The 21,106-nt window shown below is 48.3% G+C and overlaps 4 protein-coding genes across 4 annotated transcripts; 1 reads left to right on the forward strand and 3 right to left on the reverse strand.

Annotated features, from left to right (window-relative positions):
- Positions 1 to 183: 183 nt before the first annotated feature.
- Positions 184 to 5,956, reverse strand: F4807DRAFT_470932 (glycosyltransferase family 2 protein; the record flags this gene model as incomplete). The annotated part of the gene is made up of 3 exons (XM_048002865.1): positions 184 to 1,877; positions 1,932 to 5,594; positions 5,649 to 5,956. 3 exons carry the CDS (start codon positions 5,954 to 5,956, stop codon positions 512 to 514), a joined length of 5,337 nt encoding a protein of 1,778 aa, XP_047850260.1. The 3' UTR covers positions 184 to 511.
- Positions 5,957 to 8,270: 2,314 nt separating this feature from the next.
- Positions 8,271 to 9,510, reverse strand: F4807DRAFT_442114 (uncharacterized protein). Its single transcript, XM_047999445.1, has one exon. It carries the CDS (start codon positions 9,421 to 9,423, stop codon positions 9,193 to 9,195), a length of 231 nt encoding a protein of 76 aa, XP_047850261.1. The 5' UTR covers positions 9,424 to 9,510; the 3' UTR covers positions 8,271 to 9,192.
- Positions 9,511 to 9,706: 196 nt separating this feature from the next.
- F4807DRAFT_442115 (glycosyltransferase family 2 protein) lies at positions 9,707 to 16,340 on the forward strand. Its single transcript, XM_047999446.1, has 3 exons — positions 9,707 to 10,393; positions 10,458 to 15,715; positions 15,771 to 16,340. Exons 1-3 carry the CDS (start codon positions 10,086 to 10,088, stop codon positions 15,800 to 15,802), a joined length of 5,598 nt encoding a protein of 1,865 aa, XP_047850262.1. The 5' UTR covers positions 9,707 to 10,085; the 3' UTR covers positions 15,803 to 16,340.
- A 1,063-nt stretch (positions 16,341 to 17,403) lies between these two features.
- On the reverse strand, positions 17,404 to 18,607 carry F4807DRAFT_442118 (uncharacterized protein). The gene has a single exon (XM_047999447.1). It carries the CDS (start codon positions 18,140 to 18,142, stop codon positions 17,897 to 17,899), a length of 246 nt encoding a protein of 81 aa, XP_047850263.1. The 5' UTR covers positions 18,143 to 18,607; the 3' UTR covers positions 17,404 to 17,896.
- Between the last annotated feature and the right edge of the window lie 2,499 nt (positions 18,608 to 21,106).

Here is a 21,106-nt window from a genome sequence, read left to right on the forward strand (position 1 = left end):
AACACATGTGAACCCCAAAAATGACATTGAAAAGCTTTCGAGATTGATATTACCTAGCATGAACTGCTCACTACTACCCTAAAAAGGAGAGAGGAAGCCCAGCGATACGACAATATATATATGGCACCTAACGTGACACGATGGTGATGTGACGACGATATGTAAAACGACGAAACGATGCTATGCAAGCGCACTTTATAAAAGATATAATCCGGCCAACCGATAATCCCCGCATCCTTAAAACCGAAAAAAAAATGAACGATCGGGGGTCTGAAATAACGTCGACGCCGCGGAATTACATGTGACTCTTTTCTTCTCTTTGACACCAAACTACTTACGACATGATTCTTTTTGGGGGACGATCCCAGACCCTCCCAAAAAAAACATTGCCATTTGTTCATATCAAACATGATCAGCCTGTGTTTTCTTTATTATATGTACATCCAGATTTCCAGATTAGTCCTCCAAATTTTTATCCTAGATTAGGAGTCGCGAAACGACGAAGCGACGATTACATGTTAGCCAACTCGTTGTCGATATGGCGGTCCAGGAACGTCCTCCGCTCGCCCGACAATTCTGTGTGTAGCCGTTGCTCGACCAGAGCACGGACTTGCTTCTTGGTTACCGTGTCGAGGTCAACCTCTCGGAGCACGGATTGGATTGCTTCGATGATCATGCCATCGTCAGGTCCCATGTGACCTCGTTGAAAGTCGAAGGACGTGGTGGACTGATGACCTTGGCCTAATGGCGGGCGAGCACCACCAGCGAAGCCGAGAGTAGCATTGGAAGCACGGTGCATGTCGAATTGTGGTGAATTGTTCGATACCGCGCGAAGGTTGCTCATACTACGTTGGTGGTTCGGTGCATCTGGGTAAGGGGATTGCATACGCTTGACATCACCAAATGAGGCAGTAGATTGTCGGTGGGCAGGGTTGTCAGTGTATGGGCCATATGCGGATTGTCGCATGTTCTGGAATGGAGCAGGCGAGTGAGGCGGCATGTATCCGCCACGGCCCTGGAGACCAGTAAGAACTGAGGGCTGTCGGACGGAAGAATAGACGGATTTCATGTCGTCCATCTCATATTGATCGTCGTAGTACTCCATTCCCTTTTCGCTGTGCATGCCACGGCGACCGGGCAAGTTGTTCAACGCAGCGTAGTCATCCCATCGTTGTAATGGGATAGATCTGGGGTCAAAGCCTTCATCGTCCACTGCAACCACCTGTTTATTACCTTTCTCACCAATGACGATACGTGTGTTACCCCATGAGAAGTTGTCCTGGTTCCAGAAGGAGTAGATCGGGAGAATGAACGAGTAGACGGGGAAGGCCAGAAGGTAGATAATCATCCATCCGATGTGTTGCCATTGTCTCTTAAGGATGAAGATTAGAGCCTGAAGACCGTAGACTGCAGCAATCATAATGATGGAAACGAGAGGGAGCGGACCAGTGTGGGTAATGACTCTGTAAAGAAGGTAACCCAGGTAAACACAGGTGGCAGGAAGAATGATCGTTCCGGTAAGATCGATGAAGACGATGAAACGCATAGAGAAACAGCAGAAACCACACATGTCTTTGAGCAACATGAGTTCGGCTAAGTTGTGAATGGTTGAGTTGATCCATCGTCGTCGCTGTGAAAGCAAGACACTCCACTCTTCGGGGGCAGCAGTTTGACAATAAGCATCGGGAATGAACTTGTACGACATGTAAGGGAAATGCTTTGTCATGAGCGTTGTCAGGTATCGATCTTCACCAAGAGACAACAGATTCTTTTTGTGCAGGGTGTCAACGTTGCAGATACTGTAATCCTTGATCATGCCGTCGGAAATGATCAACGGTTTTCCCTTGTCAGCAGTGCGCAAACGGTACATGGAGAAACTAGACACGGTATTAGTCATGAAACCAGTTATATGAGGAAGAAGATGAACTTACCATCCAGGAAGACAAGTAACGCTGCCAAATAGAGATTCAAAAGCCTTTGCCAGGTGGTGAGAGATAAAGTACTCGTAAACCTGGATCATACTCCACCATGAACGCTGCTCGTTTTGCAATCCGGTCTCACCGCAAATACCAGCAATTTTCGAGTTGTTTGCACAGGCAGCAACAAGACGATTGAGAGAGTCTTCCCGTACGCAGGTATCAGCATCAACCATCAGGAGATATTCGTATAGCTCGGGATCGACACCAATAATATTGTTGATCTGGTGGAAGATTTCGAGCTCAAGAGGGTTCATTGGAGCACGGTGGTGGACACGGTTCAGGAAGCTCATCAACAAGATCTGAGAGTCACGCTTGCCGCGATTACCAGGCTTAGCCTTAGATTGTTCCGATTCCTTGCCTACTTTAACGATAACAATGTAGGGAACCACATTGCCTTCATACTCGTATAGACCAGAGTAAACCTTGCCGTAGTTGAGTTGTTCGCTGCCGGTTCCGACAGATTTGAAAGGCAAAGCCGGCGGGTCGACCTTGGGATCAACACCGAGGATGTCCAAAACGATCTTTGGTGTAGGTCGATCGTTACCCTGACCAACGATGACGCCGTCACAGATAACGCAGATAAGCTTCCTCTTGTTGTCATATTGTAGCGCGGTAAGAGAATCCAGTGCCTTCCTCAAGGAATCTTCACCTTCGGTATAAGCCGGGACTTGACAAATGACGAACTTATCTTGTGGCGCGGGTCGTCGTTTAGAGCCAAATTGCAACGCCGAAAGGAACTTAATCACGATGACTGAACAGATGACGATGGAGAAGGCCAGAAGAATATAGTTGTTTGCTTGACATTTAGCCGAGTAACGGAAGTCAGGTATACCAACGTAGAAGGTTTCCTTGATACAGTTGAGACTGTTCAACTTGAGGGCAGTGTCTGTAGCGTTTCCCTTGGCGTCGGCAATTGCATTATTCCAGAGGGTCGTAACATCTTGTCCTGGATTGTCTGAAACTGCATCGGTCAAATCCGTGTCCAAGAAGTTGTACTGAGCAAGATCCTTGTAGTAGTCGATCGTTGTGAAATAGTCCGTTAGATCGTAAATACTACCTTCGTAGGTAACCCACATGTGATTGTTGTTCGTGCCATCATCCTTGACATTTTGAGCATTCCAGACTAGATCACCATGATAGTATTCCTTGATCTTCGGCTGAAAAGTATCACGGTACCAGGTGGCAGATCGTAACTTGCTTGTTTGATCGGGTTGGAAATAACCAGAAGTATGGACACCCTGAGGCAAGGTAGGAGTGTTGTTCTTGGTGAGCTGTATGGTATCAGAGATACCCAGGCCGGGGCAAGTAAGCGGAAGAGGAGCTACAAAGTACTCGTCCAAGTTTAAGCCGGCAAACTGTTCCATGAGATCATTCGTCGTCTCAATATTGGTATCACTATGCTGCAGTCGCCAAAATTTTGTGATGTCGTAGACTTTTCCATGGATACTGACCCAAAAATCGTCTTGACCTTGGTGGGTAGCAACTTCCGTCTGTAGCCAAGCTTTGTCGAAGTTCGGACAGATGAGCTGCCCCAAGACGATAATCCAGAACACGATGAAGGCATTGAGTAACAAGATGATGAAGACTAGGACAAACTTTTCTCGCCAAGCCATCCTGACGTCTGGTCGCTTCATTCGTCCAATATGGGTAAGGGCAAAGGAAGGAATCCACCAAGTAAGAGCCCAGACAAAACCAACCCAAAGGCGGCGAGTTGTGGTTTGTTCGGTCGTCTCAACATGCTTGCCTTTTGCGTCAGCAGCATCGAGGTTGCCGATAAATTCACCGTCAGGGGTATAGTAGAGCTGTTCGCGATGCTGATCTCCCTTTGACCCAAGACCATAATCACCGTTAGAAGCATTACGCATAGCAGAGGGAGAAACCGATGGCGCTCTCATCTGGCTCTGCGCAAAGGTGAGCTGGCTTTGGTTGCGCTGGTGATTCAGAAGCTGATCCCGACTACTGTTTGAGTTATGGTCGGGGATGTGAGGAGGGAAGAACCCGCTCCCTTCGTTAGGGAAACCCCTTTCGAGGCCAGGAGTGCTAAACATGCTACCCATGCCGCCGCCCATAGGATCATGAGCAGGCTTTAGGTCAAGCATGCTTTCGGCCTCCCACCAGGCAGTCTCGCGCATCCAAACTCTTTCCTTGCCGATGACTACTTCACCGTTGCTCCATCCTCTCTCGAGGATCCAGGTCTCGATGCCATCTCGGCCTTCCCTGCATCCTAGAGGAGCGAATCGTTGGGAAAACTCGTCCAGGTCAAAATCCGCGGTGAAATCCAAGTTCTTGTTTCGGCGATTAGCCCACTCCGGTAGTCTCCAGGCACGTAGTTGGCGAGAGACCGTGCCAGCGGACCAAGCTGACGTAATCGAAGGCAGGGCTGCTAGACTCGCGGGGGTTTCGTCGGTGGGATGAATTGACAAATGATACCACACACGGGAAGCGCCTAGAACAGCGGGGAGATCTAATCGCGCATTTTGGCCTAGGTTGATACCCTGACCAGGAACAGGAAAGAGCAGTTTCTTCAAGAAACCATCCTCGTCACTAGCGAAGCCAGCCTTCTCCAGGATTTCTTCTCTCTTCTCAAGTTCGTGTTGCCTTGCTCGTCCAACTGGGCCAGTCATAATACCTAGATCGGGTCCGACCTCTGCAACGGCATTCTGCGTCTCTCGTAGAACCGAGCTTCCCACAGCCACTACATCCACTCCATCCTCTTTCATTTCGGCATTAATTCCTAAGCTGTCATCGAAAATGCCTCGCATAGCAATAGCTTTGCCCAGGTTGGGATCCGGAATTTCGACCACGGTAATACAAACAGTGTCGCCATTCTCCTCTGAAGTAGGTGTTCTATGTCCGTCAAGGGACTCCTGTCCGTCTCGTATACGGGACATTTGAAGAGCAATCGCTTCATTTGCCTTGGTGACTACCCAGTCAACTAGAGCTTCGTATAATCCTCCTACTAAAGTTCGTCGATCATCCGTTGTGCATTGCCGTGCCAAGACTTCAGGGTCAAGGCCAAGTAACCCGCCAACGTCTTCACAAACATCATCAAGAACATCATCGTCAACGTTGTAATCCAGAGTGTTGCCAAGTTTCAGAAGTCCAGCCAGGGTTGAGATGAAGTTGCGATGAGCTGCGCCCTTGATACCAATTTCTTTTAGGGCAGTGCGGAAGTCATCCGCCGCAGCGCCATCGTCGGCCGTGGGAAGATAGGAAGGGGGGTTATAGGTCCCGGATCTAGCCAATAGTGAATAAGTAGAGGCGGACTTAAGACCCAAAAACTCCCTTTCAGCTGGAGTTGATGCTGATGTTAGCAGGTAGTAGAAGACGTCAAATGCGCGATAGCCGGCCTCAGCAGGTATGTCAAGCAGACCCTTTACAGTATCAATGCCACCCTGGGACAGCGCCACACTGGCTGTGTTTAATGTGCCAGTGAGGTTTAAAGTCAATGTTACTGCCAGTGCCGATTGACGTGGTGTTGATGGGTTGTACGGTGTTACACATCGTATGAAGGGCTGGATTACTTCGAGAGCAGTATACAGGGATGAGGGGATAGAAAGGGGTAGAGATGACAAAAATGGGTTCAATAGCGAGGGCGTCGACTGATGAAGAGACCTAGATTACTTGTGAGCAACCAGCTGAACAGGATTAGTACACATCACTACATACCCTAGAATGATACAACCATCTTCTGCCCGGCGTCGAGCATGTTCCCAAGCTCTAGCTGCCAAGGTAGGGTCTACAGTCCCTCCCGTCCTGCCGTCTGGCCCCGCTTGGGTTGCCGTGAGCCATGTGTTGACGACGAGACTCGTTCCAGCGTCTAATCGGTAGGGTTGGGACGACAGGTAAATATTATGGATGCCGTTCAGCAACGTAGTTGTCGACACTTGAGTTGATTGTTGCCCAGCACCTCGGGGACCTCCCATGGAATCGGAAGCCACCGAGTACATGGACATGCGGGCTTGGTGGTTAGCCATGTTTGACTCGTTTGGAGCGTGTTGTCCTTGCGGACAATCACGGTAATCCTTCACTCCAAGTCTGTTGCTAAAGCGATCGAGGATCTATATAATATCGGCGACGGATTCAAATTAAGTTGTTCATATAGTCTTTGGGAACTCAAAGACTACAGAGACTTTTATGATATTATAAACGGGTTCGACGGGGGCGGTTAACGAAGGTATGTCGAATAGATTCTCTCGAAGTGGATAGTATTATCGGGGGTTATGGTGATCAAGATGGGGTGGTTCGCTGGGCAACAAAACCACTCTACCCCAATACTATAAGACGATTACAAGCAATAGCGATTATTAGAAGCGATAGACTATCGTCACCAAAGCGAGTGAGGTGACAGACGAGAAGGTTGTAAAAGTGCAAAACAAGAGGAAAGACGACAGCGAGTTGATGCTTGCAACAAGACAACAAGGACAGCGAGTGTGAGACAGGGAGACCTTTGGCAGTATGGGATAATGCTCCCCTATGATGAAAAAAGGCCCAGGGAAAATATGGGCAGATCGGTACACCCTCGAAAAGGTACAAAGCACAGTGCGACCAGAACTATCTTGGCATAGGGCTTAGAATAGACTAGCGTGTATCTAATTTTTCCCTCCCCCTGGGGAGGCTCTTATGTAGAAAGGCTAAGAGAGCTGCGAGAAGACTGGTAAGATTGGCAAGTGAGCCAGACAATTACGAGGTACATACATGCATCCGGGCAGTCACGGTGGAAGTTACAGCCGTACCTACGCTAACAGATCACTATAGGATTATAGTACAAATCATGATAGTACGGATCGTGTACCACCTTTAGTAGTGAGGCGTGCTGATCCTTCTTCTTTTTCGCGGACCCTACGAGCTGTAAAGCGAGTCTAGCAACAGCGTAAGGGAAAGAGCTGGGAAAGACCCTGGTCACTTTTAGGAGGTCTCTCTCCAGGCACTTCCAGGGTTTCGCCCGACTTCCCCGATTCAGAAAGCATCACAGGGATTTCATCAGGGAAGCACAAGATGATCGCTGATCGAGCGAGACAGCGAGAGAAACGAGATTTGTATCGAAGCCAGTGGGGAGCGGCAAGCAGGAAGATAACTAAAGAGAATTCGACTGCTACAATACCTGCAAGTTCGGGACAAGAACTGCAAGAACTGCAAGAACTGCACCAGCTGCGAAAGAACTACAGTACAAGAATCGACGTGGCAGAAGCAGCAATTCTACCAATTCGTTGGTTTGTTTATCGCATGACAAATTGGCATGGGATGATTCTGGTTTTACACGAACTAGGCCCTGCGAGCCGTTCGCGTGTTAGGCCGTTTGGTTTCTTTTTGGTGGGAGCGGAGAATTGAAATACGAAGCGGCCAAATGGGAATGACAGTCGGCTCCAGCAGCTCCAGCCAACTCCAGTCGATTAGCCTTCTCGAACTCGCCAGTACCACTTTTATCTATTTATTTTTGTCTTATGCCCTCCAAGACTCCAATTGCCACAGCCCACATAAAGATCATTATGCATACACACACATATCCTCAATACGAGAACAACCCATTTTAGGTCGTTTTGCCAACCAAGAATTTTAATGCTTTTACGACATTGTTCAAACGTCGAGAATATCGCGAAAAAAAGATAAAGATAAAGAAAAAACAACGACATCATCGTTGACGGGTATACCGGTAAAACAATAAGACGGTTAACTATAAGGTGAGGTTTGACGGTTTTTGACGGATGTTTAATTCAGTCCGGCCTTCGCGAATAACCTTAATCTTGGTGTTCTGCATGTCGACGGGAGTCTTTTTTGGTGCGACTGTGACTTGTCATTTTGCAACTTTATTATTTGCGTTGCCCAGGTGTGCGGTGTATTCCCCTGACCTTTGCATCGCTTGTAGCACGTCAGCCAACGACGAGCAAAAATGAGCGAATCATCCCGCTCAATGCTTAAAAGTTGCGCATTCCTTAAGTAGATGCCATATGCCATGAGACACAATACAGTTTCCATACTGCACTTCTCGGTCTGAATTTCTGAATTACTGGATTTCTACTTTCGCATTAAGAAAAGCAACGTGTGATAGCCAACTCCTTGCCAACTCAGGCTGCTCTCGTCAGCTTAGAGGCTGTTTAGTCGTCTTCCTTTATATCGTGTGTCTCCGTCGTGTTAGTTGATAGAAAGCCACCGCAATCCTACATCAGCCTTGGAAGCGTTGCTAGTGTAGATGTTGGCTTGTTAAAAGGCTTCTAGGTACGCTGACACGGCATACATACACTCAATTATTACTTACTGTAATATTGTAATAGGTACTTACTGATAGGCTTCGTGTGCGGGTATGTAGCCAGCCATCCTCTGCTTTGTGCGACGATATCCTGACTAACCCCGAGGATCTATTTACATGTGCGTATGTCACCATGCATGCCGTTCTTACTTAAGTAATTTTCTTGTTCGTCCGACAAATCACACCCTATCAAACCTATAATGCTCAAAAGTAATAGATGTAGATCGAATTCGGGACCGCGGGCACGCGGGGTCAATCTAGACGACAACAGTGGGCTTGTTTGTTGATTGTGTCTGAGACTTACGCCCAGTAAATAAGAAAAAATGCTGCTCCTCCTCTTGGTGTCGTCGCCGGTGTTTTCTCAAATTGCTGACATGCGCCAATCTAACTGCATAATATATCAGGAACGTGAAAGGTAAACAAAAAGTCCATTCCGGCCTAGCTGGTACTGTATACGGCACTGTCTATTTATGTACCTACTTTAGCACTTGATTCAATTGCCTATTACATCCCTTCGTCCATTGAAAACGACCTATGATGTAGTTGTCGACATCTTCGTTTTTCCAAGGCCTAGATCATTCTCAGATTCCGTCTTGCTAGAAGAGACTCACGATGCCACAATCCGGTAAAGCCTAACATTACCGGCTTTTGACCCCTGGAAGTGACGTTGTCGTTGTACCCGGGATTTCAAGGTGATTGTCAGCGTCTGGGCTTTTACTTATTGGAAATCCAAGCCCCCTGCTGGCTAGCTCCGTACAAGCGCTGGGTCTGGTATGGGTTAATATGGGCCATATGGGTCAGATTCCTAAGATCTCGCGAGAAAGTTAGGGGGTAAAAGAGACGTTCAATTACACTACTTTCTCAGCTCCTTGGGCTTCCACGCATCGGTTTTATTGAGGCCGGTGATCAATTTTACGGGGAAAGGAAAGCCATGATCAGAAAATGTCCATGATGGCGATGGTAAGGTTAGGCCGCTCCGAGAACAATTCGAGGCTTCGGAGCCACCAGATGCACCAGACGCACAAGACGAAGGTCGTACATCCTCGTCTCGCATCCATCATGCAGGTATCCAAGAAAATTCCGGGCGGTTCGATTCAATCGGTTCGTGAGACCTGCTAAACGTGCTAGCATTAATGCTAGCGTAAGGTACTGGAGGTACCAGCGGTACAGGGGCACTGTATGTGATACGGAGTACATTCCCTGGATCTGCCGTCCGCAGCTAGCGAGGGTTGGAAGGTAAAACGTAAGCCAATGACAGGCAAAGGGGTCACAGCGTACCCTCCCCAAGACTTCGTATGATGTGAATCTTTCGCCTCGTGATCCCTGTCAGCTAGACTAGCCTGTGTACTTAGTCAAGACTAGACCAAGGGAAGATGTGGTTAGCCGTTGCACTGTACAGCTCAGGTATCTACGTAGTTTACAAAAATAAACTTGTTCAAGGGCGACTCCGTCCCCGTATTGAATCTCAAGTCTCCTTTCATCGAACCGACCACCCGAGAAGCAAGCAACTGTTTGGAGAGAGCCTCAATTCTTTTGGGCTTTTCTCTTTTCTCGTTTGTTTCCCATCCCTTTTCATTTTATCAATATACACTCGTTTCTGTATACTAATGTACACTCACTACGCGTAATTCTGGTTGCTGCTGTTGGAGATAATCCGTAACATCGTCGTCCTTGAAACACGAAGAACGATAGAAATCAGGGGCACGACCACGTCGCTCGTTGCAAAAGTTTGCTGTATTCTACCCGGATCCGAAACGACGTATCTTTCTTAAAGCACACGAAGCGTCGGCCGGCGCTCAGCAAACTCTACTGAGTCGTCAGTCCGTCGATAGGTGCCAGTCCTTGGCCCTTGATCCAACATGGCTCTCAACCTCCCATCGATGGGCGGCGGCGGAGGGGCTCACACGCAACCGTCATTGCCCTCTCTGCCGGCCCATCTCCAGTCCGATACTCACTTGACGGCACATCTCGCTAGTCGCTTCCACGTCTCCATCCCGACGGCCCGTCTATCTTCTCATGCCCTCATCTCCTTAAACACCTACACCTCGTCAACCAAAGGCCTCGATGGAGGTAAAGAAGGGAGCGCCATGGCCGGCGCTGAAGACATGGCCGACAGAGCTTTTCTTAGATTGGGACATCGCACTGAAAACCAGGCGATCATCTTTCTGTACGTTGGCCAAATAGAAACGTTAGACATTGCGGCCATGGGTAGAAACTAACATTCCGACTAGGGGAGAATCTGGCTCTGGTAAAACGACTATCCGATCTCATCTACTAACCTCGCTCCTGAACAAGTCCTCTACGCCACTATCGAGCAAGATTTCTCTTGCCGCATATGTTTTCGATACACTTACCACCACGAAGACGGCGACGACGCCGACAGCCTCCAAGGCCGGTCTGTTCTACGAACTTCAATATGATACAGCCGCGACTACCAACCCTATGCTAATTGGTGGTAAGTTGCTGGATCATCGTCTTGAGCGAAGTAGAATTACCGATGTGCCAACCGGAGAGCGTAATTTCCACATTCTATATTATCTTCTCTCGGGAACCAGCGAGGCGGAGAAGACACACTTGGGTATCGATACGCCAAGAGATGCTGCTGGGCAAAGACGTTGGAAATATCTGGGTCACCCCACCCAGCTCAAGGTCGGGATCAATGATGCTGAGGGTTTTCAGCTTTTTAAGACGGCCCTGCGAAAATTGGAGTTTCCGAGAAGCGAAATTGCCGAGGTCTGTCAAATACTGGCATGTATCCTGCATATTGGACAGTTAGAATTCGAGACGACCGCGAACACCACCGCAACAGCTGACGACAGTGGTGGTTTCTCTCACGAAGGTGGCCAGAATATCACGGCTGCGCGGAACAAGGATGTGTTAGGAATTATCGCCGCCTTCCTGGGGGTCAGCTCCCAGGACCTCCAGAACACCATGGGATACAAAACGAAAATGATTCACCGTGAACGTGTAACCGTCATGTTAGACCCCAACGGTGCACGCGCCAACGCCGATGAGTTGGCCAGGACGTTGTATTCCCTTCTCGTCGCATATGTGATCGAGAATATCAACCAGAAAATCTGCGCTCCTGAGGAATCGATTGTAAACACTGTCAATATTATTGATTTCCCTGGCTTCTCTCAGCAATCCTCTACTGGGTCTGCTCTTGATCAGCTACTCAACAATGCTGCCGTCGAGTCCCTCTACAATTTGACTCTCCAGAATTTCTTCGATAGAAAAGCCGACATGTTGGATACCGAAGAAGTAACAGTTCCCGCGACGAGCTATTTCGACAACTCGGATGCTGTTAAAGGACTCTTAAAACCTGGAAACGGTCTGCTAAGCATTCTAGACGACCAGACCAGGCGACACCGGACCGACATGCAGCTTCTAGAAAGTCTGAGGAAGCGCTTCGAAGGCAAAAACCCGGCCATCAACGTAGGTTCTGCAACAGCAAGACTACCTGGAAGCAATTTCATGTCAGAGAATACGGCAGCCACTTTCACCGTGAAGCACTTTGCTGGTGAGGTTGACTATCCCATCAAGGGATTGGTCGAAGAGAATGGTGAAGTGATTTCCAGCGACGTGATGAACTTGATCAAATCGAGCAAGAGCGAATTTGTCACCCGTCTTTTTGGCCAAGAGGCCCTCCAAACGGTTATGCATCCCCAAGAGAGGACTACTGTTATGCAAGCATCGGTAAGCTCCAAGCCCATGCGAGCGCCCAGTGTCATGTCAAGAAAGACTGGCCGCACAATGGGGTCTCGGAGGCCGCGACGACAAGATTCTGTAGACGATTTTGGTGGCAGCGAGGCAGGAGATCACAGGGGCGAGAGTCGGGCGAGAGGCGACGGAAGGAAACCCAGTATGCATCATTCAGAACAGGGAGCATCTGGGCAATTCTTGTCCTCACTAGAAAACGTGAAGCAGGCGATCACGGCGCCAAACACCAACGCCTACTTCGTATTCTGTCTCAAACCTAACGATAGGCGAATCGCGAACCAATTCGACAGCAAATGTGTCCGTACCCAAGTGCAGACGTTTGGCATTGCCGAGATAAGTCAGCGGCTTAGGTCGGCTGACTTCAGCTTGTTCTTACCTTTCGGCGAGTTCCTAGGTCTTAATGACGCCGAGGCTATTCTCGTCGGCAGTGAGCGAGAGAAGGTCGAGGCTGTCATCCAAAGCAAACAGTGGCCGAGCAACGAAGTACAAGTTGGCTCAACTGGTGTATTCCTCAGCGAGCGCTGCTGGTTGGAGATTGCGCGGTTGGGTGACAGCTCCTCCAACCGGTACGCGTCCGATGCTGGAGACGGATCAACTCCCGATCTACCATTCGGGGCTTCGAAGGAACGGTTGCTCGCTATGGGTAACACACCACAATACACTGACAAAGGTCGAGGCGGGTACTTCGGCAGCAATGATATCGACGCTCGTTCTGATGCTGGGGCTTCAGCCTTTGGAGCCGGTGACATGTTCAAGAATCTAGATACCAGAGAACAGATGGCTGAACGTGGAAATGAGAAGTCTCTGGAAGAAGTTGAAGAGTTCAAGGATAGCCCTAGCCGAAAACGATGGGTCTTCATTGTCACACTCATGACCTGGTTTATCCCTGACTTTCTCATTCGCTGGATGGGTAGGATGCCTCGCAAGGATGTCCGACAGGCGTGGCGAGAAAAGGTGGCTATCAACATGATGATTTGGCTCAGTTGCTTGATTGCTGCCTTTTTCATCGTCGTCTTCCCTCAACTCATTTGCCCGAAGCAGTACGTTTTCAGTTCCGAAGAACTTTCAGCCTATGACGGCAAGGATGGAAATGCTGCCTACGCCTCTATCCGCGGTCAAGTTTTTGACATCTCCAGTTATGCTCCTGCTCACTATCCCCCATATCTTGCTACCAAGACTTTGACTCAATATGGCGGGTTGGACATTACTTCCTTGTTCCCGGTTCAGGTATCGGCCTTATGCAAAGGCAAAGATGGGTCAGTAAATCCTGCCGTCACGTTGGATTACAAGACGACGAACGTCAGCGGTTCCGCCAATGTCGTTAGCAGCCAGGATCTCAACGCGCATTACCACGACTTCCGATCCTTCACCGACCTGCCTCAACCATTCTGGTTTTATGAAAAGATGCAAATGCTGAAAGCCTCCTGGAAGAAGGGCACGATTGGTTACTCCGCACAATACGTCGCTACCCTCGGAACTAAGCAAAACTCCATCGCCATTCTAAATGGCCGTGTGTACGATCTCACCAAATATCTTGTTGGTGGTCGTCATGTTGTCGTTAGGGAGGGCGAAGACATGCCAACTGACCCCGATATTGTCAATTTTATGGATGATCTTGTTGTCGACCTCTTCCAGCAGAAGGCCGGTTCTGATGTAACTAAGCTATGGAACGCTCTCGACATCGACTCTGGCATGCGTGAGCGTATGCAACTTTGTCTCGACAACCTCTTCTACGTCGGTGATGTCGACACGCGAAATTCAACCAAGTGCCAGTTCGCTCAGTATCTCATTCTCGTTGTTTCTATCCTGCTGTGCGCTATTATCGGATTCAAATTCTTTGCTGCTCTTCAATTCGGAGGCAAGAATATTCCAGAGAACCTGGATAAGTTCATCATGTGCCAGATCCCTGCATATACCGAAGACGAGGAGTCTTTGCGCCGTGCCATCGACTCAGCTGCTCGTATGCGTTACGATGATAAGCGCAAATTGCTCGTCGTTATTTGCGATGGTATGATTATCGGTCAAGGCAATGACAGGCCAACCCCTCGCATCGTGCTCGATATCCTGGGCGTATCTGAGACTGTGGATCCCGAACCGCTCAGCTTCGAATCTCTTGGTGAAGGTCTCAAGCAGCACAACATGGGCAAGGTTTACTCGGGTCTTTATGAAGTCCAGGGCCATATCGTTCCCTTTTTGGTCGTCGTCAAGGTTGGCAAGCCGTCCGAAGTCTCTCGCCCCGGAAACCGTGGTAAGCGAGATTCGCAGATGGTCATGATGCGCTTCCTCAACCGTGTCCACTACAACCTGCCCATGAGTCCGCTAGAGCTGGAGATGTATCACCAAATTCGGAACATTATTGGGGTAAACCCCACGTTTTACGAGTTCATGCTTCAGATCGACGCTGATACGGTCGTGGCACCCGACTCGGCTACGCGCATGGTTTCCTCTTTCTTGGACGATACACGGCTGATCGCTGTATGTGGTGAAACCGCCCTCACCAACGCAAAAGGTTCCTTCGTTACCATGATCCAGGTCTACGAATACTACATCTCGCACAATTTAGTCAAAGCTTTCGAGAGTTTGTTCGGCAGTGTCACTTGTTTGCCGGGTTGTTTCTCCATGTATCGTATCCGCGCGGCTGAAACGGGCAAGCCTCTCTTCGTCAGCCGCGAAGTCGTGGAGAATTACGCTACAATTCGTGTCGATACCCTCCACATGAAGAACCTGCTCCATCTTGGTGAGGATCGTTACCTGACGACTCTGCTTCTCAAATTCCACTCCCAATTCAAGACAAAGTACATCTTCAGCGCCCACGCATGGACCATCGCTCCCGACTCCTGGCAAGTGTTCCTCTCTCAGCGACGTCGTTGGATTAACTCGACCGTACACAACTTGGTGGAACTTATCCCTATGGCCCAACTTTGTGGTTTCTGCTGCTTTAGCATGCGTTTCATCGTGTTCGTTGATCTATTGTCCACGGTTGTCCAACCCGTAACGATAGCCTATATCGTGTACCTCATCGTGTTAGTATGCACCTCGACGTCCGTCATTCCCATCACCGCTTTCGTCATGCTTGGCGCCATCTATGGTCTCCAGGCTATCATTTTCATCCTGCGTCGCAAGTGGGAAATGATCGGATGGATGTTGATGTACATTGTCGCCGTCCCCGTTTTCTCTTTCGCTCTACCTTTGTACGCCTTCTGGCACATGGACGACTTCAACTGGGGTAATACCCGTGTGGTTGCCGGAGAAAAGGGTAAGAAAATTGTCGTCACAGACGAAGGCAAATTCGACCCTGCCTCCATCCCGCGCAAGAAGTGGGAAGAGTACCAGGCCGAGCTATGGGAAGCTCAGACCAGCCGAGGTGGTGATGACACTCGCTCTGAAATCAGTGGCTTCAGCTACGCAACCAAACCTGGTATGCACCTCGGCGTTGCAGAGTACCAATACGCAGCATCGCGTCCGGGGTCCACCACCGGCATGGTGCCACCCTACGACATGAAGAACGCTGGCCACATGAGCCGCATGTCTTTTGCCCCGACAGAAAACCGAATGAGCCATTTCGGCGGCTCACAATTCTTCGGCAACCAACACGATGTAGAGATGACCAATCTCGCAGGCATGCCAAGCGATGATGCTTTGCTAGCAGAAATACGCGAGATCTTGCGCACGGCGGATCTCATGACCGTGACGAAGAAGGGCATCAAGCAGGAGTTAGAGAGGCGGTTCAACGTCTCCCTCGATTCCAAGCGGTTGTACATCAACAGTGGTATGTATTCCTTCTCCCCTCGCACTACAATGATAAGTATTAACGGCATCACTAGCAACCGAAGCATTGTTGTCAGGTCAGTTATAGAAGAAGCCGGTCGATACGTAGCGAAGTTTCATGTTTCTGCATATAATTGGATGGCCATGTTTTGATTAAGACTATATACATAATATACCACATTGAATATTCTGAAAGGAGAACAGGGGGGGGCAACTCATCAAACGGGACCAGAATATCTAATATCATCTGGGTTTGGACCAAAGGGAAATCATTTCGGAGGCAAAAGGAATTGTCAAAACAAAAGCTAAAGCTGAAAAGAGAAGCCACATTTATTATATTTGGATATTTATCTATCTAACGAAGACCAAGTTTGGAAAGTGGCGCCGAATTTTGTTTTTTCGAGAGCATTTCGCAAAGTAATAATGGAAATAATATTGGGTTAACCCATTCTTATATCAACACGTTTTATGGCCGATATAGCTAGCGATCTTAAATGGGAGTTTTGGATACCCAGTTTGACTGATGTTCGGATTCGAAGAGTCGTCCGCGTTACGCGTGTCTGTGCTAGTTTACTTGACAGGTTATTGTTACCTATCCATCACAGCTATTTATGCTTAGTAGATACTGTAAAGATTTATTAAGAGCTTCAATGTTTTCGTTTCTGTTTTCCAGCTCTCTTATTCTGGTTCTGCTTCTCATCCCTATCACCGTTCCGATGATTATAGTCTCCTTATTTGGCTGCTGGTCCAAAAAGACTGAGCCTTGTGTCTTGATTTCCTAGGTAAATATGGGAAGTGTACAGGCCAGCTCGGGGCACATTGTGAAAGGGGTTGCGTAGCCGAACTGGCCAGACTCGTAATTAGATACGGAGGTGATTCGGTTTTAGATGGTACTGATGAGCATGCAGTTGTTATTCTTAAGTCTGAGCTTAGAATGGCGGTCTTTAAAGGATCTATCTAAACTATCCCGTATACTTTAGCCGTAGCGCCGTTGCTGTATAGCCATATTGAAATGTCCCTGTACGCAATTCCCATTGTCTATCTACCTCTTCGATAGAAAACAAAAATAAAAGAATAACGTTCTCGTTGCCACATAGGTCGGGACCTTCATCGTCGGGATTTTCTAATATCTTCGGTCGTGGGTGGAGCCTTTCTCTTGTCCAAAGATGTGAGCTGTGATAGCATGCGTTCGATGTTCTGTAATGTGTTTGCCATTTGACTGAGCATTTCCCGCGTACTAATTGCGATCTCTTTCGTCTCTGTCATCTCCTTCTCTAAGCAGGATAGCCTGAACTTCAGTTCCTTGTCCATCTCTAATTGTCCTGGTTGAACCGAGTTCTTGTCAAGGCAGGCAATGATGAAAGCAAATACTTCGTCTCGAGACCTAGGAACTCGAGAGAGTCATAAGCTAGGTTGAAGCGCTTAGTCAGAAGGAAATTACGTTAGATGGGTACGGTAACGTAAGAGGAGATTTTCGGGATGTCGTGTGAGAAGCTATCTTCAGATCAAGTGTCTTCCTAGATCCGATGAAGAATTGAAAAGTGTAGCTCCAGTCCGAGATCTCTAAATCATCGCAAAGAATGAATTGTCATGTATCACACTGGAGTGATGAACGCTGTTTCAAATCTTTGAAGTACCTAGGTAGGTAGACGAGATATGGGTTTATATGAGTCCAAGGTAGAAAACGCGGCCACTAAAAACTAATTTATACTCAATACACCTACCTAGAATATGACAATCAGTTCACGGAGAACTTAAAATACTGTTATGGGTGACTCATATATTAATTAAAGTCTGCTCCTGTATCGTACCTGCAACTCTAAAGGCATCATTGAAGATGATTACCTAGGAAAGAGCAGAGTAGCAAGTTATAGTACTGTTCTCAAACATCTCTTGAAATACACAGTATAATCACCTCCCCTTTACATGTATATGGTGTATTAGATATTTGATAGATCACTTATAATCCACTCAGGGTCTTTCTTGAGTTTGTTAGTGCTGTTAGACATGAATAGGTAAGTAAGTATCTGTTGTATTCCGATGTTTGATTCAGATCCATTTCAAAATATCTTTGTTGAGGCGCAACGTGGTTTATGGATATGTTTAGACCTCCTGCTAGTTGACGTTCCTGCTTATGACCAGCCAACCAGCCCAGGTAAGGTGCTTCCTAATATCAATAGCTTTATGTAAGTCCCGTATAAAAATAAACATTGAAGCCAATCGGAATACGGGTTAAGTATAATATTCCAAGATCGATCAATTTAGTGTACGATCCCTGCAAAAGGTTATCTCGTATTTTATGTATTATAGATAATATTGGGTACTTACATATGTACCTAGGTATGTATGTAGTTGGTATTAATAATAACCTACAGCTAGATGCATTCATACGTGATTGGAATAACTTCCGACGTGTCGTCGGCCGCATACTGCATCCCCATGTGACGATCGGTTAACTGGGACCATCTGAATTGTCAAGTTTAGTGGAGTTGAGTTACATCCTCGCCAAAGCGAAGGCCAATCCTATATATCATCGAGAAAAGTCTTCGAGGTGAAGTATTTGTATTGCCATTGGATCAATATAAACGTTGAAGGCAAAGGGGCGAGAAACAGAATGTATTTGGAATAGACAATACGATATCATACGTACCTAGTAGGCTGACATTGTCTCTAGGGGTTAATTAATAAGGCGTTTCTTCTATTAGTTTCGAAGGATCTCAGTCAGCAGAAAGAAATAATCAGTGGCATCATGACGTAGTCCTAGTTAATATCTAATATCAGAGGTATTTGCACGTGTGACCATTATTGTTGTTATAGTTGAGTTCAATGGGGTTTCGAAGTAATAGTTTGATCTATATGGATATTTGATACTGTCGCCGTGCTGCCATGTAATATGCCAAAGTGATACGTACTGTAATAATTGTTACTGTTAAACAAAAACCTTGAACTATGGATTACCCCCAGCCCTACGCGATCAAATGAGGCCTCAGCTAAGGGGGATCTTAGCCAGGTGGAGACGTTACCCATTTACAAGCCCTGCGAATAAGAAATCTATTTAGGGTCTAGGCTCTGCTAGCGGGGTTCAACGGGACGGGACTGTTTCCTAATAAAGTGGAGAACCTTTGACTGTCCGCAGTCGCAAGTGGTCAAGTAGTGCAGAGTGCGGAAAGATGGGAAAGCGATGATGTAGATGTTGGTTGGGGAAGGAGGGGACGAGCGAGGGGCCAATTACCTTAATTTACGCTACCTACCTGGTACGCGGGTACACTAGCGGGATAGATATTACAGATAGGTACATATATGTACCTAGGCATGTCCATGCCCGTGTCAACATTTGAACCATTTGAACGGTCGTGGAAATACCTGGAACACTTTGAACTTGGCTTCCTTAAACGTCCACACGACATCTCCATACGACCTTACCTACCTTAACTTGGACCTTAAATCTACCAACCAGCACTTTCACGGATCACCTACCCGCCCTTCGTCCTCCATTGTTCCTGTTGCATGTGCCTGTGTTACATCGTCAAGGCAGTTAGCACCTCATTCAACCCTACCATTCGTCGCCTTCCAACTTCTCTGCACCATAATTCTCGCCAAATTTTTTTGATCGCCGATTCGGTTTGATCCAGACGCACACCACAAACTTCACCACAACACAACACTCCAGCACTACACCACTCTCGTTTTTGTTTTGGTTCACGACACGACATACCTTAGCACTTAGGTAGCCCATCAGGTAGCCCGCACCCAACTGCGGCGTTTGCGTCTTTCCCCCACTCCGATCTTGCCCTTCTTAACACTCCAAGATCAGCCATTTTGCGACCAACCCGACAGCCATTACAGGTTCTCCCAAGCCATCGTGTTGAGCCAAAATGTAAGCTCACCTTTGCGCGCCCTTCGTACCGAGTTCCACTGTCTGTTACACCTCAGCTAACGCACTCTACGTTGCAGGCATATCACCGTTAACGTGAACAACCCGACCGTCGAGGCTCAAGAGCTTCAGTTAATAAACCTCGACGTTCCTCCCGATATGACCCTCGCAGACCTTCGAAGCTCTATCGAGGCCGAGGGAATACCCGCGCCGTCGCAGAACATCTACCACAATGGTCAACTCATCACCGACAATTCCAAGACCTTGCAAGAGCTTAACATCTCTGACGGTGACATGTTAGCATTGCATGTGCGGGATATGCGTGGCAACACAGGTGTAGAACCCACTCATCGCGAGCCTCAGCGACGACAGGCTTCCACCCTCGCCCAAGACCCCGAACTCATCCGTCTGCAAGTACTTGGCGACCCCCGACTGAGAAGCGAGTTGGAGCGAGCAAACCCTACTCTTGCTAGTGCCCTCGAGAATCCCCAGAGATTTGCTCAGATTTTCCGCCAGAGCGCAGACCAGCAGGAGGAAGCTCGCCGAGCCCGTATGCGAGAGATAGAAGCTCTGAACAACGATGAGTTTAACCCCGAAGCACAAGCCAAGATTGAGGATATGATCCGCCAACAAGGTGTCATGGAGAATCTCCAGAATGCTATGGAGTACAATCCTGAATGTACGTTATGCTCTTATTCAAATATCCCAAATGCCGCTTAATAACTTACCCTTTCATCCAGCATTTGGTCGCGTACACCTCCTATACGTCGATGTCAAGGTCAACGGTATCAAAGTCAAGGCCCTTGTTGACTCGGGTGCCCAAGCTACGATCATGTCTCCGTCGTGCGCTGAGGCATGCAACATCATGCGCCTCGTGGACAGACGCTTCGCCGGTGTCGCTCGCGGAGTGGGTACCGCTAACATTATAGGTCGCGTCCATTACACTATGCTCCAACTTGGCACGAAGCATCTTGCGGCCGCATTCACGGTCATGGAGGGGAAATCGGTTGACCTGTTGATTGGCCTGGACATTCTCAAGGGCCACCAAGCCGTTATTGATCTTGTGCGGAACAAGCTCATTATCCAGGGTGAGGAGGTAGATTTCCTCGGCGAATCGGAAATCCCCAAGGAAACTGAAGAGGCGGTTAACCAGGAACCAACCGTCCAGGGACCAGGTGGCACAACTATTGGTGCGCGATCGGGGGCCGTCACTGGCCCCCAAGCATCATCTTCTGCAGGTCCCTCTGGTTCTTCTGCGCCCATCACATCCCGACCTGCGGCCCCCGTTGCCCGTCCTCCCCAACCGCAACCTCAAGCGCAACCCCAACGAACCTTTCCGGAAAATGACATCAACACATTGGTGGCACTAGGTTGGGACCGACAGCAAGCTATTAATGCATTGGAAGCTACCGGCGGCAACGTCGAATTTGCCGCTTCCCTCCTTTTCAACAACTAAGATGTGAATCTTACACTTGCATTTGGAACATAGCACACGCGGTCCAAGGGCGCAATGGCACG

This window comes from Annulohypoxylon truncatum (assembly GCF_022578515.1).
Source record: "Annulohypoxylon truncatum strain CBS 140777 unplaced genomic scaffold F4807scaffold_40, whole genome shotgun sequence".
Classification (NCBI taxonomy): Eukaryota; Fungi; Ascomycota; class Sordariomycetes; order Xylariales; family Hypoxylaceae; genus Annulohypoxylon; species Annulohypoxylon truncatum.